This window comes from Impatiens glandulifera, chromosome 6, assembly GCF_907164915.1.
Source record: "Impatiens glandulifera chromosome 6, dImpGla2.1, whole genome shotgun sequence".
In the NCBI taxonomy this organism is placed as follows: Eukaryota; Viridiplantae; Streptophyta; class Magnoliopsida; order Ericales; family Balsaminaceae; genus Impatiens; species Impatiens glandulifera.
Window position 1 is genome coordinate 53,353,598 of NC_061867.1, and position 11,713 is coordinate 53,365,310.

General features: G+C 30.1%; 1 protein-coding gene across 1 annotated transcript; it reads right to left on the reverse strand.

The window, feature by feature from the left end:
- Positions 1-5,105: 5,105 nt before the first annotated feature.
- On the reverse strand, positions 5,106-8,405 carry LOC124943886 (replication stress response regulator SDE2). The gene is made up of 4 exons (XM_047484343.1): positions 7,724-8,405; positions 6,393-6,978; positions 6,125-6,189; positions 5,106-5,533 (listed from the first exon to the last, which is right to left on the reverse strand). Exons 1-4 carry the CDS (start codon positions 8,353-8,355, stop codon positions 5,359-5,361), a joined length of 1,458 nt encoding a protein of 485 aa, XP_047340299.1. The 5' UTR covers positions 8,356-8,405; the 3' UTR covers positions 5,106-5,358.
- Positions 8,406-11,713: the final 3,308 nt, after the last annotated feature.

The following is an 11,713-nucleotide window of genomic DNA, read 5'->3' on the forward strand; positions in this document are numbered from 1 at the left end:
TAACCATGGATTAGCCGCAATAGACCTTCCATTCTCCGATTCTTTCTTCATACGAGAAATCAACTACAAGACACAGGTAATAAAACTCTACGATCCAAACAATTGTCTCCCCGGTCGGATCCTCGAATTGAATCTTTCGAGTTCTCCTTTTACGGGTGAACCATATAGGGACTATTCTTTCTTTAGTTGTCCGGTTGATAAGAACTTGACCATTTATTGGCCTTATACTATTAATTGCCTAAGCAATTCCACAAACATTGTTATGGCTGTTTATGTTGAGGATGTTACAACCTACATTATGCAAAATTGCGAGAAAATGGTTACGGTTTCTGTCCCGTTCTTGGGAAATGATTGGTTTCCGGGTGATGGATTTAATGATTTGTGGCTAACATGGAATCGACCGCGATGTCAGCCTTGTGAAATGAGTGGTGGTGTTTGTCAGCTTAAGAGCGTCGGAAGCCAAGATGTCATATGCTTCTATTCGAATCCGGGTGAGTGATATCTCGTTCATAATTCTATTTTGAAACACTTTGAGAAAGTAGATTTGGATCTTAGTTTGAATAAGAAAATATTGAATTAGAATATAATGTTCTATAACTTATACAAGTTATTAATTAGACACATTCTCATAAATTTATTTATTGACGCATTCTCATCTAAATTCAGACTGTTTTAAATCAAATAATCTAATGTCTAACGTTTGAATTAGTTTAAGAAAAATAATTGCAATATAATTAGTATTTTCTTGCCAATTAATTTTTCTTTTAGTTATCAAAATCTACTATTTCAATAGTTAAATTAAGGCAAAATTCAACTTAGTAACTTTCAATGATGGAGATTACGTGCATTTAATGTGATTGACTTTAACAAATGATTATGATCATATTTGAAAATGTCATTTGGTCATAATATTTAATTAACATTGTTTAATATAAGATTGTGCTATGTATCATTATTTATTGGGATTATAGTGTGAATTTTCAATTCATTTGATATAAAAATGTTTTTTTTTTTTTATATATAATCCAGATAATTATTCTTAGCCATGTGGTTTCATTTGGTATATAAAATAATTTTTAGATATGGTTCAAATAAGTTTTTGAATTATGATCAATATCATTTTCTAAATCATTATAATTTTTTGAAAATATAAGAATTTTCATTTTTTGGGGGTACTGTCTTTTTTCATTGATATATTTTTAAATAAACTTATGGAAAAAAAAGTTTGTTTTAAATAAAATGATACATTGGCATAGGATTGAATCTTTTAAAATATTATAAAGAATAAACAAAGATTATCTTTGAAACAAACCTAGAATTTTCTAAAATAAGAATGTTAAATTTTGAGAAACTTATAAAATCATATATATATATATATTAATTCTATTGTACCATGGATTATAATCTATTCAAACATATTACAATTATAAATTTGGTTTAAGGCGGTTGTTGAGTATTGTTTAAAAAATCAAATATTTTATTTTCAATTCTCACTTAAAACACATTGAATCGGAAGAACATGAATTTGATTGTCTAACTTTTGGAATAAAATAAATATAAATTTGGATGATAATTTGAGAATTTAATGGTTAATACGATAACATAGCAAATGTTTTTTTTTACAGGTATGAGAGTATTGATGATTGTTTTGATGTCGATAATCTTACCAGCTATTGTAATTTTGTCGTGTTGGATTGTCATCAAATCCAACATTAACAACAGGAATTGGAGAGACATTAACAATTCCCTACATATAAGTTTTGGCTCAATCGCAATGTCTCCACAATCTTCTATAGAAACCGGGATAGGCTTAGATAACTCCATCATTCAATCATATCCAAAAGTGGTTCTCGATGAAAGCATGCGCATCCCAGGTCTAAACGACGGGACCTGCCCAATTTGTTTGTCTGAGTTTCTCGCGAAAGAGACAGTCCGGTTAATACCTGATTGTACACATTGTTTTCATGTTGATTGCATCGATGAATGGCTTCGCCTCAACCGTTCATGCCCGGTTTGTCGGAGTTCACCAAACCATCGTGATGATTCTCCAACTAGTTAGTGTCAAATGGGAAGGAATAACAATAAAAACATCACTAAATTCAAACCAAAAAATTGTAGCAAATGAGATCTAGATAATGTGTTTTATAAAGTTTGTAGCTCCCGGACATGATTTTGATATATATGGTGAATATTTATACAACATAATTGATCAAACTCAATGTCAATTATGAAATCATATTTGAAAATATAATATTTTAATTTGATTTTCACTTCTAATATATTAAATTGAGGTGGAATGTATGACAGTAAAATTAATTAAACACAAAATATCACTAAAATTTTAGAACTTTATAGACGACATTTCGATCTAATAATCACATCATTTTAGAACTTGCTTGATCTCTATGTATATGTTCAATACTAGTGAAGACTGAAAATTAAGTTTATTATGAAATACAAACAATGGTTAACTTAAGCATTAGATTGACTATGGCTCTTATTTCTTGTATATTTGTTTTGTTTTTTCGAGTGCGAAGATTCAAATTTATGACCATGAGTTCTTATACTATTAATTATGTTCCAAGTGTCTTAAAATAAAAATAAAAAAAAGTTTTTGGGAGAATAAGAAATAGTTTAAGGGTTTATTAATGTGTCTATATTTGTATTTTGACAAGCTCAAACAAGGTCAAATCTATTTTTACACAATTTATTGTCCAATTGATATTTTATCACATAAGAAATTAACTACCTTGATCAAGTCATGGGAAAGGTTTACACATTACCCATTCTTATAATTTTTTGAAATGTTTTAGATCATCATCATTTGCTTATGGCATCCTTGAATATAATCATCTTTCTATTTATCTTCATCACCCCCTTGATTCATTCCATTAATGCCCGAAATCCCTGCGAATCATCGAAATGTAACAATGGTGGTCTCGAAATCAGATTTCCATTCTTACTAACAAATCAACAAGACAAAACATGTGGCTATCCCGGTTTCGGTCTAACTTGCAACAAGGAATTACCCACAATAGACCTTCCATTCTCGGGTTCTTTCTCTATACGAGAAATCAACTACAAGACACAGGTAATAAAACTCTACGACCCGAACAATTGTCTCCCTAGTCGGATGCTCGGGTTGAATCTTTCGAGTTCTCCTTTTATGGGTAACACTTATAAGAACTATTCTTTCTTTAGTTGTCCTGTTTCTTATAAGAACTTGACCACTTATTTGCCTTTTGTTGTCAATTGCCTAAGCAATTCGACAAATATTGTCATGGCGATTTATGTTGAGAATGTTACAACTTATGACATGCAAAATTGTGACAAATTTGTTACGGTTCCTATTCCTTTCTTGGGAAATGATTGGTTACCGGGCGATGAGTTTAGTGATTTGTGGCTAACATGGTATAGCCCGCGATGTGAGCCTTGTGAAAAGAGTGGCGGCGTTTGTAGGCTTAAGAGTGTCGGAAGCCTAGATGTCGGATGCATGTATATAGAACCGGGTGAGTCACATATTCATTAAGTATTGCGAATCTTTTGGCTTTTTCGATTTCAATTTATGTTGTTTGTTTAAGAATTTATAAGAATAATAAAAATTAGAAATGAATGATTCTCATGAAATTAAAATGTGTTGATTTGTTCAAGTCAATAAATTTAGCTAAAATAAATTTAGCTAAAATAAATTTAGATAACTATAGGTTTAAATAAAATAAATAAAATAGAAGAAGAATATCAAATAAATTTCTCAATAATTATATTAAATTTCTTCATATATATGAATGAATTATATTAAATTTCTTCAATAATTATAAAATTATAATTATAATTTCAAATTATATTTGATTCATCCTAAAAAGAAATAATTACTATAATATAATATATGGTGCCAAAACGTTTGCACATAATCAAGAGGCAACATAAAAACAAATATCAAATCATAGTCTTAACAACTTGAAATATTTAAAACTGGTAGACTTTCAATTATCCCCTTACACTTTGGAAATAAATTTTATGATTATTTCAAACATAATAATTGAATTATATTTTAAATAATTCAATAATCATAAAATTTAAAATTTAATTCTATCTACATCAATCCAAACATAGTTGTTCTTAATAATAATAAAAAAATTATAATTAGCTCAAGTGTAAAGTCATTGAGATATTTTTTAACATGATTCTTAGAATTTACTTTTACAAAACATTATAAGAAAAAGAAAAATAATGGAATAATATTTACTTTTTCAAATGATGTAATTCTAATTTTATAAGAATCAAGTTGAATTACAGGTCAATTATAATATTCAAATAAAATTGTATTTACTTTTCTGTCTTAAAGGTTTTTTAAGTTACACTGGTCTATTTGTTTCTGTTTCTAGATATTAATGAAAAAAAATGTCTCACCTTTTAAAATAAAATAAAATAATTTTAATTCAAAATTAAGATATTTCAATTGAAATTCACATATTCCTTTTATAAAAAAAAATGACTCTTTTAAAATAGTGGAATAAAAAAGTGGAATTGAAATTTAAGAAATGTAATCCTCAACTCCAATTCCAATCTAACCAAAAAAGAATTTGATTGTTTGGTTTTTAAGTTTGAACAATGAGATTGAAACATCTTTTTTTACAGGTTTGTCGGCAATCAGGATAGTTTTCATGGCAGTTATCTTTCCAGCTATCGTCTTTTTCTCGTGTTGGCTTATCATCAAGTATAGTAGAAACAATGTAAACCGACAAGACATTGACAATTCGATACATATAACCACCGAACGAGGCCTAGACGACTCCACCATTCAATCCTACACTAAAGTCATAATAGGGGAAAGCAACCGCATCCCAGGTATAAACGATGGTACCTGCCCAATTTGTTTATCTGAGTTTCTCGCAAAAGAAACTGTTCGTTTCATACCTGATTGCACACATTCTTTCCATTCCGATTGCATCGATGAATGGCTTCGTCTCAATAGTTCGTGCCCTGTTTGTAGGAGCTCACCAACCCATCAAGTTGATTGCCCATCTGATAATTAAGGCCTAATTTGAAAACACTTGTACCAAATGAAGCAAATGTCCTAATGGGAAGATGAAAAAATCATAAAATTCAGGAAAAAACATTTTTAGCCACATTCGATATGTCTTGTTAGTATATACAACACAAAACGGTCAAACTCCAACCGAATTAGGGTTCACTCAGATAAGATCATATTTAAAAACAGGATATTTTTGAACTTAGGGCGATACATATTGAGAAATGTACTTGACAGTTCCAATAACATATTGGGATTGTCAACTAAAATACCTTTACTAAAGTGTTTCAAACGGGGCATATGAGTTCTTCGCGATATCAAACACTTTAGTTCTTTGCTAGCAGTTTCTTCGGAATCTTCTCCAAAGGTGTAGTCTTGAGAAGGAAAAGCCTGGAGGCGCGTTCTTTCAGCGTCCCTCCACATTTCAGCCCATTGGCTTGCAGTTCAGATTTTAACCTTTCCAGACCGAAAACCTGCATACGAATGAGGAATGTGAGATACCGTTAAAGTTTGATTTCAACTAAAACACTTTTAAAACTCTCTAGAAGACGTGATGAACTTTACATAATTCAATTGTAGTAATTTAATCAAAGGGACATAATCCATTCATACAATTATCATGAAATTTGAATATCTAATTGGATATATTAGTTAACCAAATGGGCACTTTAAAGTATTAAATACAAATGATTCATTAGTTTACCAAATAATCTACTTTTTCATCAAATAATCAAAGAAACTCTAAGTTTAGATACCATTTGGAAACACCATTCTTTCATATTTCACATCTGAATGTGAGAATCCAGATAAAGATCACATCCAACGCAGATAAATCATCGGATCCAAATACAAAAACAAAAGTGTTTCCAGATGCGATCCCATCCAGTCCCGGGTAAGAAATTTGGCTTACAAAGTGTTTTTTCAAATGAAATCATAAACAACATTTTAGAAAGAAGGGGAGAATGATTCCTTTTTCTTAACCAGGGTTTAATCTTAAACCCTAGAAGAGGCTAGCACACTATCCCACCATCATGACCCTACTTCAATCAAAATGATCATAAGATCAAATTAACAACCTCTAAGTTTAGATACCACATGGTTTCACTTGGAAACACCATTCTTTCATAATTCTCATCTGAATATGAATCCAGATAAGACTGCAGTTGGAAACTGAACTTAGTCCGACACAGATACATAAATTTATCCTGGTTCCTCATTGAGATTCAGATCGAGATACAAAACAAAGTGTTTCCAAACAAAATCGATCCGGAAACATGTAAGAAATTCGACTTCAAGAGTGTTTTCAAACGAAATCATAGTAGGACACTTAAACATTCTAGAAAGAAGGAGAGATATAGATAAATAACTCATGGGAACATACCTCTAATTCGGAAGCTGAATTGACCTCATTCAGATTCAGTGGCTTCACATCCAAAGCAGCATCCTTGAGCACCATGGAATCATTCAGAGCTAATGGAGTGGATGAATCATCTACATTTTTACATTCAGAAGCATTCACGTTCAATGAGGATGCAATATTGGATGGTTGATCAACATTTTTTCCTGCAAGAGAAGGTTCATCTTTGTCTAATTCCACTTTCTCAGTCTCAAAACCTTCAGTTCTAGAAACAGTTGCATCTCCTAGCACAACCGTGTCTTCATCATGAACAACTTGGTTTTCTGTTTTGCTTAAAACTTGTTCGTCAGAACTATCTTCAGATTGGTTCAATGACACACTCCTCTTCTCTTCATCAGAATTGCAACCACTTGAAGGACCATATGTTAATTCGCCACCTGTAACTGAAACTGAACTTCCACCTATTTCCTTATCCGAGTCGGAATTTTTCTCATTATCTAAGACAACCGACTTCACATTCTCTTCCTCTTCCCTATCACTGTCATCTGAATCTTCACTCTCACTATCTCCCATTTTCCTCTTACCCATCCTACCAAATAGAATGCACTAGGTAAGAATTATAAAATTACAATAATAGATGCTACAGAATTAGATAATTTGTTGACATGATAGAACAATGCCTTTCATTCTACTTTGTATGGCAAGAAAGCCTCATTATTACTTGCTCAATGAATAAAACCAGAAGTTTAGTAACTCCTGTGGTAATACCACAATTGTGTTCAAGAAAAAATATGAAAACTGCCTATCTGTTTGTTGAATCATTGAGAATGAAAATTTAGTATAAAATCGCCTTCTATGAAAACAAAAAAAAAAAGAGTGGTTGTCTAGAAAGAAAGCTCTTATATCTCTTGGATTAATGCATGCAATCAGACAAATCATTGTCTAGTGGTAACAACAGATTTAGTTCAAGGGAAATAGGAAAACTGTTTATCTTGTAAAGAAACCAGCTAATCTTAAACCATGTTTTTTTATGGAATTAAATGAAAACTAGCATGACATCCCACAGACATAGCCTCCGTTTAAACTCAAAACGCTTCCAGATTAAATCGACCCGTGATCTTATCTTGAACCATGTTACATCATTGAGAGAGATTGACTTCCATTAGAACATAAAGTAGTTGTCTAGGCTGCATTATCCCTAAACCCATTGGTAATCTAACCAAGTACCTAAGAGATCTATTGGTATTAAACTTCAATTCAAAACTATGCAATCAAATCAGCAAAATCAAACAATTTTCATAAGTTACAAACAGAAAAAAGTTGAAATTGTTTACCATATCTTCACCCTTTTAGCATCCGATTTGCTGATCTTATCCCCACCAATCTTCCTTTTAGAACTTAAAAGCGATTCTCTAACCGATTTCTCAACCTTCTCCATACACTTCGCAGAATCCTGACGATATTTCTCCACATACTTATCCGTCCCCCCTGATCCTCCCCCCTTCTTCGCCGCTTTCGTATTCTTCTTAATATAATCTTCCGCAACCTTCTCTAGCTTCCTCTGCTCCGCATCAGCCTTCCATTCCTCCAACTTCTTCTCCGCGTTCACATGTCGTAGCCTCCTTCCACTCATATCTCGACAAGCATCGAAATTGCTCGTCTTCTTCTGTCCTGCCTTAGTAGCAGCACCACGAAGAAGAGATCCGAAACCTCCCTTACCTCCCGGAAGACGAAGAACGAGGTGCAAAGTTGGGTAATCATTGGAATCTTCGTACGCTTCCAAAACGGAATCATCATCGAGATGTAGACCACCGGATACAAGGCGTTGATTATGGATTGGGATGCCGGAGATTTCTTGAATACGATTCTTGATGTCGTGAATTGCAACTGATGGAGATGAAATTAGTAGATTCCTTGTGGTTCCGTCTAACAATCTGGCGAACAAATTGTAACTTAGATCCGCCATTGTTGAAGTTTGAAATAGTCGATTGAATCAGATGAGAGAATGAAGAAGAAAAGCTTTAAGATTTCAATTTTGCGTATACCTAAACCTAACTAATATAAGAACCATACGGGTTGATTAAACGGACTCAGTTTCGGATACGGGTCGAATCTGGTTTTGCTGAAAATATCTTATCTGATATAAAAGATAAATATTTTATTTTTAAATTTATTATAGAAAAAATGATTTAGAATTGTTTTTGGTAAGTTAAATTGATCAATTTTGTTATATAAATTGAAATTACTTATTTTTATATTTATAATAAGTCTGGCATGTTTAAATAACAAAATTTATTTTGTAATTGTGTTATTAAAGAGGTCAACAAAATCAGTGAATTTTGAATAAATTGGTATTTTTTTATGTTGCAATTATCATCTCAAAAGTTAGATAGGGTGTTTTTATATTACTTTTATTGAAATTTATTAATGTAACATAGTAATATTAATATATGCATTTATATTATTTAAAAAATAATATTTTACTTATTGAACTTAAAATATATATTTGTAACTAAAAATAATTTATAATTTTTTTAATTTAGAAAGTTAAAACATACTTAAAATTCACTTCAATTTGAATTTAAATATAAAAATCGTAATTGTTAATTTACGTCAAATCATTAAGGAAATAAAAGTAGTTGCTAGGCCTTATTGAATTACCTTATAAATAAGGACGAATTTATATTAGAGTTGAGGCGAGTTTAAGTCTACGCCAGAAAAAAAAATTGTTAATTTAACGGTAAAATGATATGATTCCTTAATTTTTTTCAATTTAATTCTGTATTTGTCTCTTTAATTATTAAAAGGAGGTAATGCTCATTCAATATTGATGTCTTCCTACTTAACCGCGAGAAGCATTTCTACTTGACGCAATCGTCCAAGCTTATAATTACGCATCATATCAATTAACCTTAGTAATTTTGTCTTGACCACGAAATGAACCACCTCCCTCTCTGTTGATCTTTTAGCTCTTATTTTATATGTAATAGTTGATTCACCCATTTTATCCATAATATTTTTTTTCTTCAAACAAAAATTCAAGTTCCCTACAATTATAATTCTTAAATCTGTCTTTTGTTGCAAACAAGTAAATGACTTACATTGATTAAATTAAAAGGCATTTACACCATTTACTGTGCTGGCCTCGTCCATATCTTTGTGAATAATATGACTGGTATGAATATGAGATCCGAACCATAACAACACGAACTGAAAAATATCTAATCCGTCAAATATAAAATTTTGAAATAATAAAAAAGAATATATTATGTTAGAATATGTGATCAATGACGGTACAAATTTGATCGTAATTTTACAAAGAAAAAGGATATAGAGCGAGAATTAAATGACAAGAAAGTTGACAGAAATTTTGTGTCATTCTTTTATTTAATTGAAAATCTAAAAAATTTCTCTCTTATTAGATTTTCAATCCAATAAATGAATGATGAACTTTCCTAACCTATAATTACCCATTTCTATCATATTTCTTTTACAAAATATACTGTCACATATTTATTTTAAAATTATTTTACAAACATCAAATATGAATTATTTGATCAATAATATCAGATATTTTCAAAACAAATTATATATGTAATATATTCAATTAGGTTGTCTTGTCTTTAAAAGATGACAGCCTATTTTAAATTTATTCAAAAAAATTTACTCAATTTAATTTAGGATCATCCATAATCTTCCACCATTGTAGTTGGAAACCAAAATAAAAACTATTTTCATTTTAAATAAAAACAATTTTTGTTTAAAGTTCCTGGTTTTCATGACTATAACCAGAACATGCACTTTTCTTTCTCTCCCATAATAATAGGATTCACATAAAGATTGCCTTAAACTGAATTACAAACTCTCTCAATATATATAAGACATCTTAAATAATGAATTAATTACCACTTATCATAATAAGAATTAACCAAAACCATGGGTTATAACATGATTAATATTCTCATGACAATATTATTAATCATTTTTATGATCAATATAAGGCCATCCTTATCCATGAGCACAATTAATAGTATAACTCCACGTTCATCATGTGATAATATAACTATTGACCTAATTTCTTGTCTACCTTTCATACAACAACAACAAGATCATGCTGGCAACCCGATATCCCAACCCGACCCGAATTGTTGTATTGGAATTAACAATGTTTCGGAAATGTTGCTAAATTCTAATGCTAATTTGGAGGAGACATGTAATTGTATTAAGGGAGTATTGGATCAAATCGGATCTTATGATCCGACCCGAATTCCTCTACTTCCTCAGAGATGTCAAGCCTCATTTGTTCTACCTCCTATCAACCAATCCACTAACTGTTCACAGTAAATCTCTCTTTCTTTTGTTTTTTATTTATTTTATTTTAGTAAAAAATATTATAGATCTATAATTTATACCCAACAAAATTATATAAAAATAACACAATTAATTAAATCTTACATGGGTTTTTCATCAATTGTTTGTTATGCAGGGTGGCCACCAATTATTCTACAATGGGGAGAGGATAATTAAATATAATGTAATATATATATATAATAATTAATAAAAAGGTGGGAATCTCACAATATAAATGAGCAGTTGTAAGCTTAATTATAAATGTATGTTCATAGGAAAACAAAATATATAAATAAACCGGATTTGTACTAATAATCTTAATAATATATTTATCATTGAGTAATAGTTGTTGATCTCTATTATAATCCTTTTTAATATTAAAGTTTGTATTAATTAAATATATAACAATCAAATAATTGCAGAATTGTCAAATTAAAACTTGACATTTAAATTTTGGATATCTTCTTTCAAACCTCACAAATTAGGGTCTTTTATTGTTATAGTTATAAAAAATGAGATTTTATAACGGTTTTAAATGACGTTAACTTATTATGTACGTGACATTTATAAATAAATAAATAAAAGATTAGTGTCATTTTCAGCGAATTAGAGATTTGACTAACGAGTTTAAGAGAATAGTAGTCGAACCCTCAATTCGGTAAAATTCATTGGTTAAATTTATAACATTATCTTTTATTTATTTATTTATAAATGTCACGTATATAATAAGTTAACGGGTTTAAAACCGTTAAAATAAAATCTCATTTTTGTATAACTTTAACAATGAAATTTTTAAAATGATGTGTTTGAGAAAAATAATATATGAAATCTTAATTGACCCTTGAGAATTCGGTCATCAAATAATACAATCATTGAGTAAAAAACAAAATGAAAATGGGCCACATTTAAAAACTCATTTTTTATTAGATATATTTAACTATATTCAAATAAAAAACATACAAAGTTTCTAAATT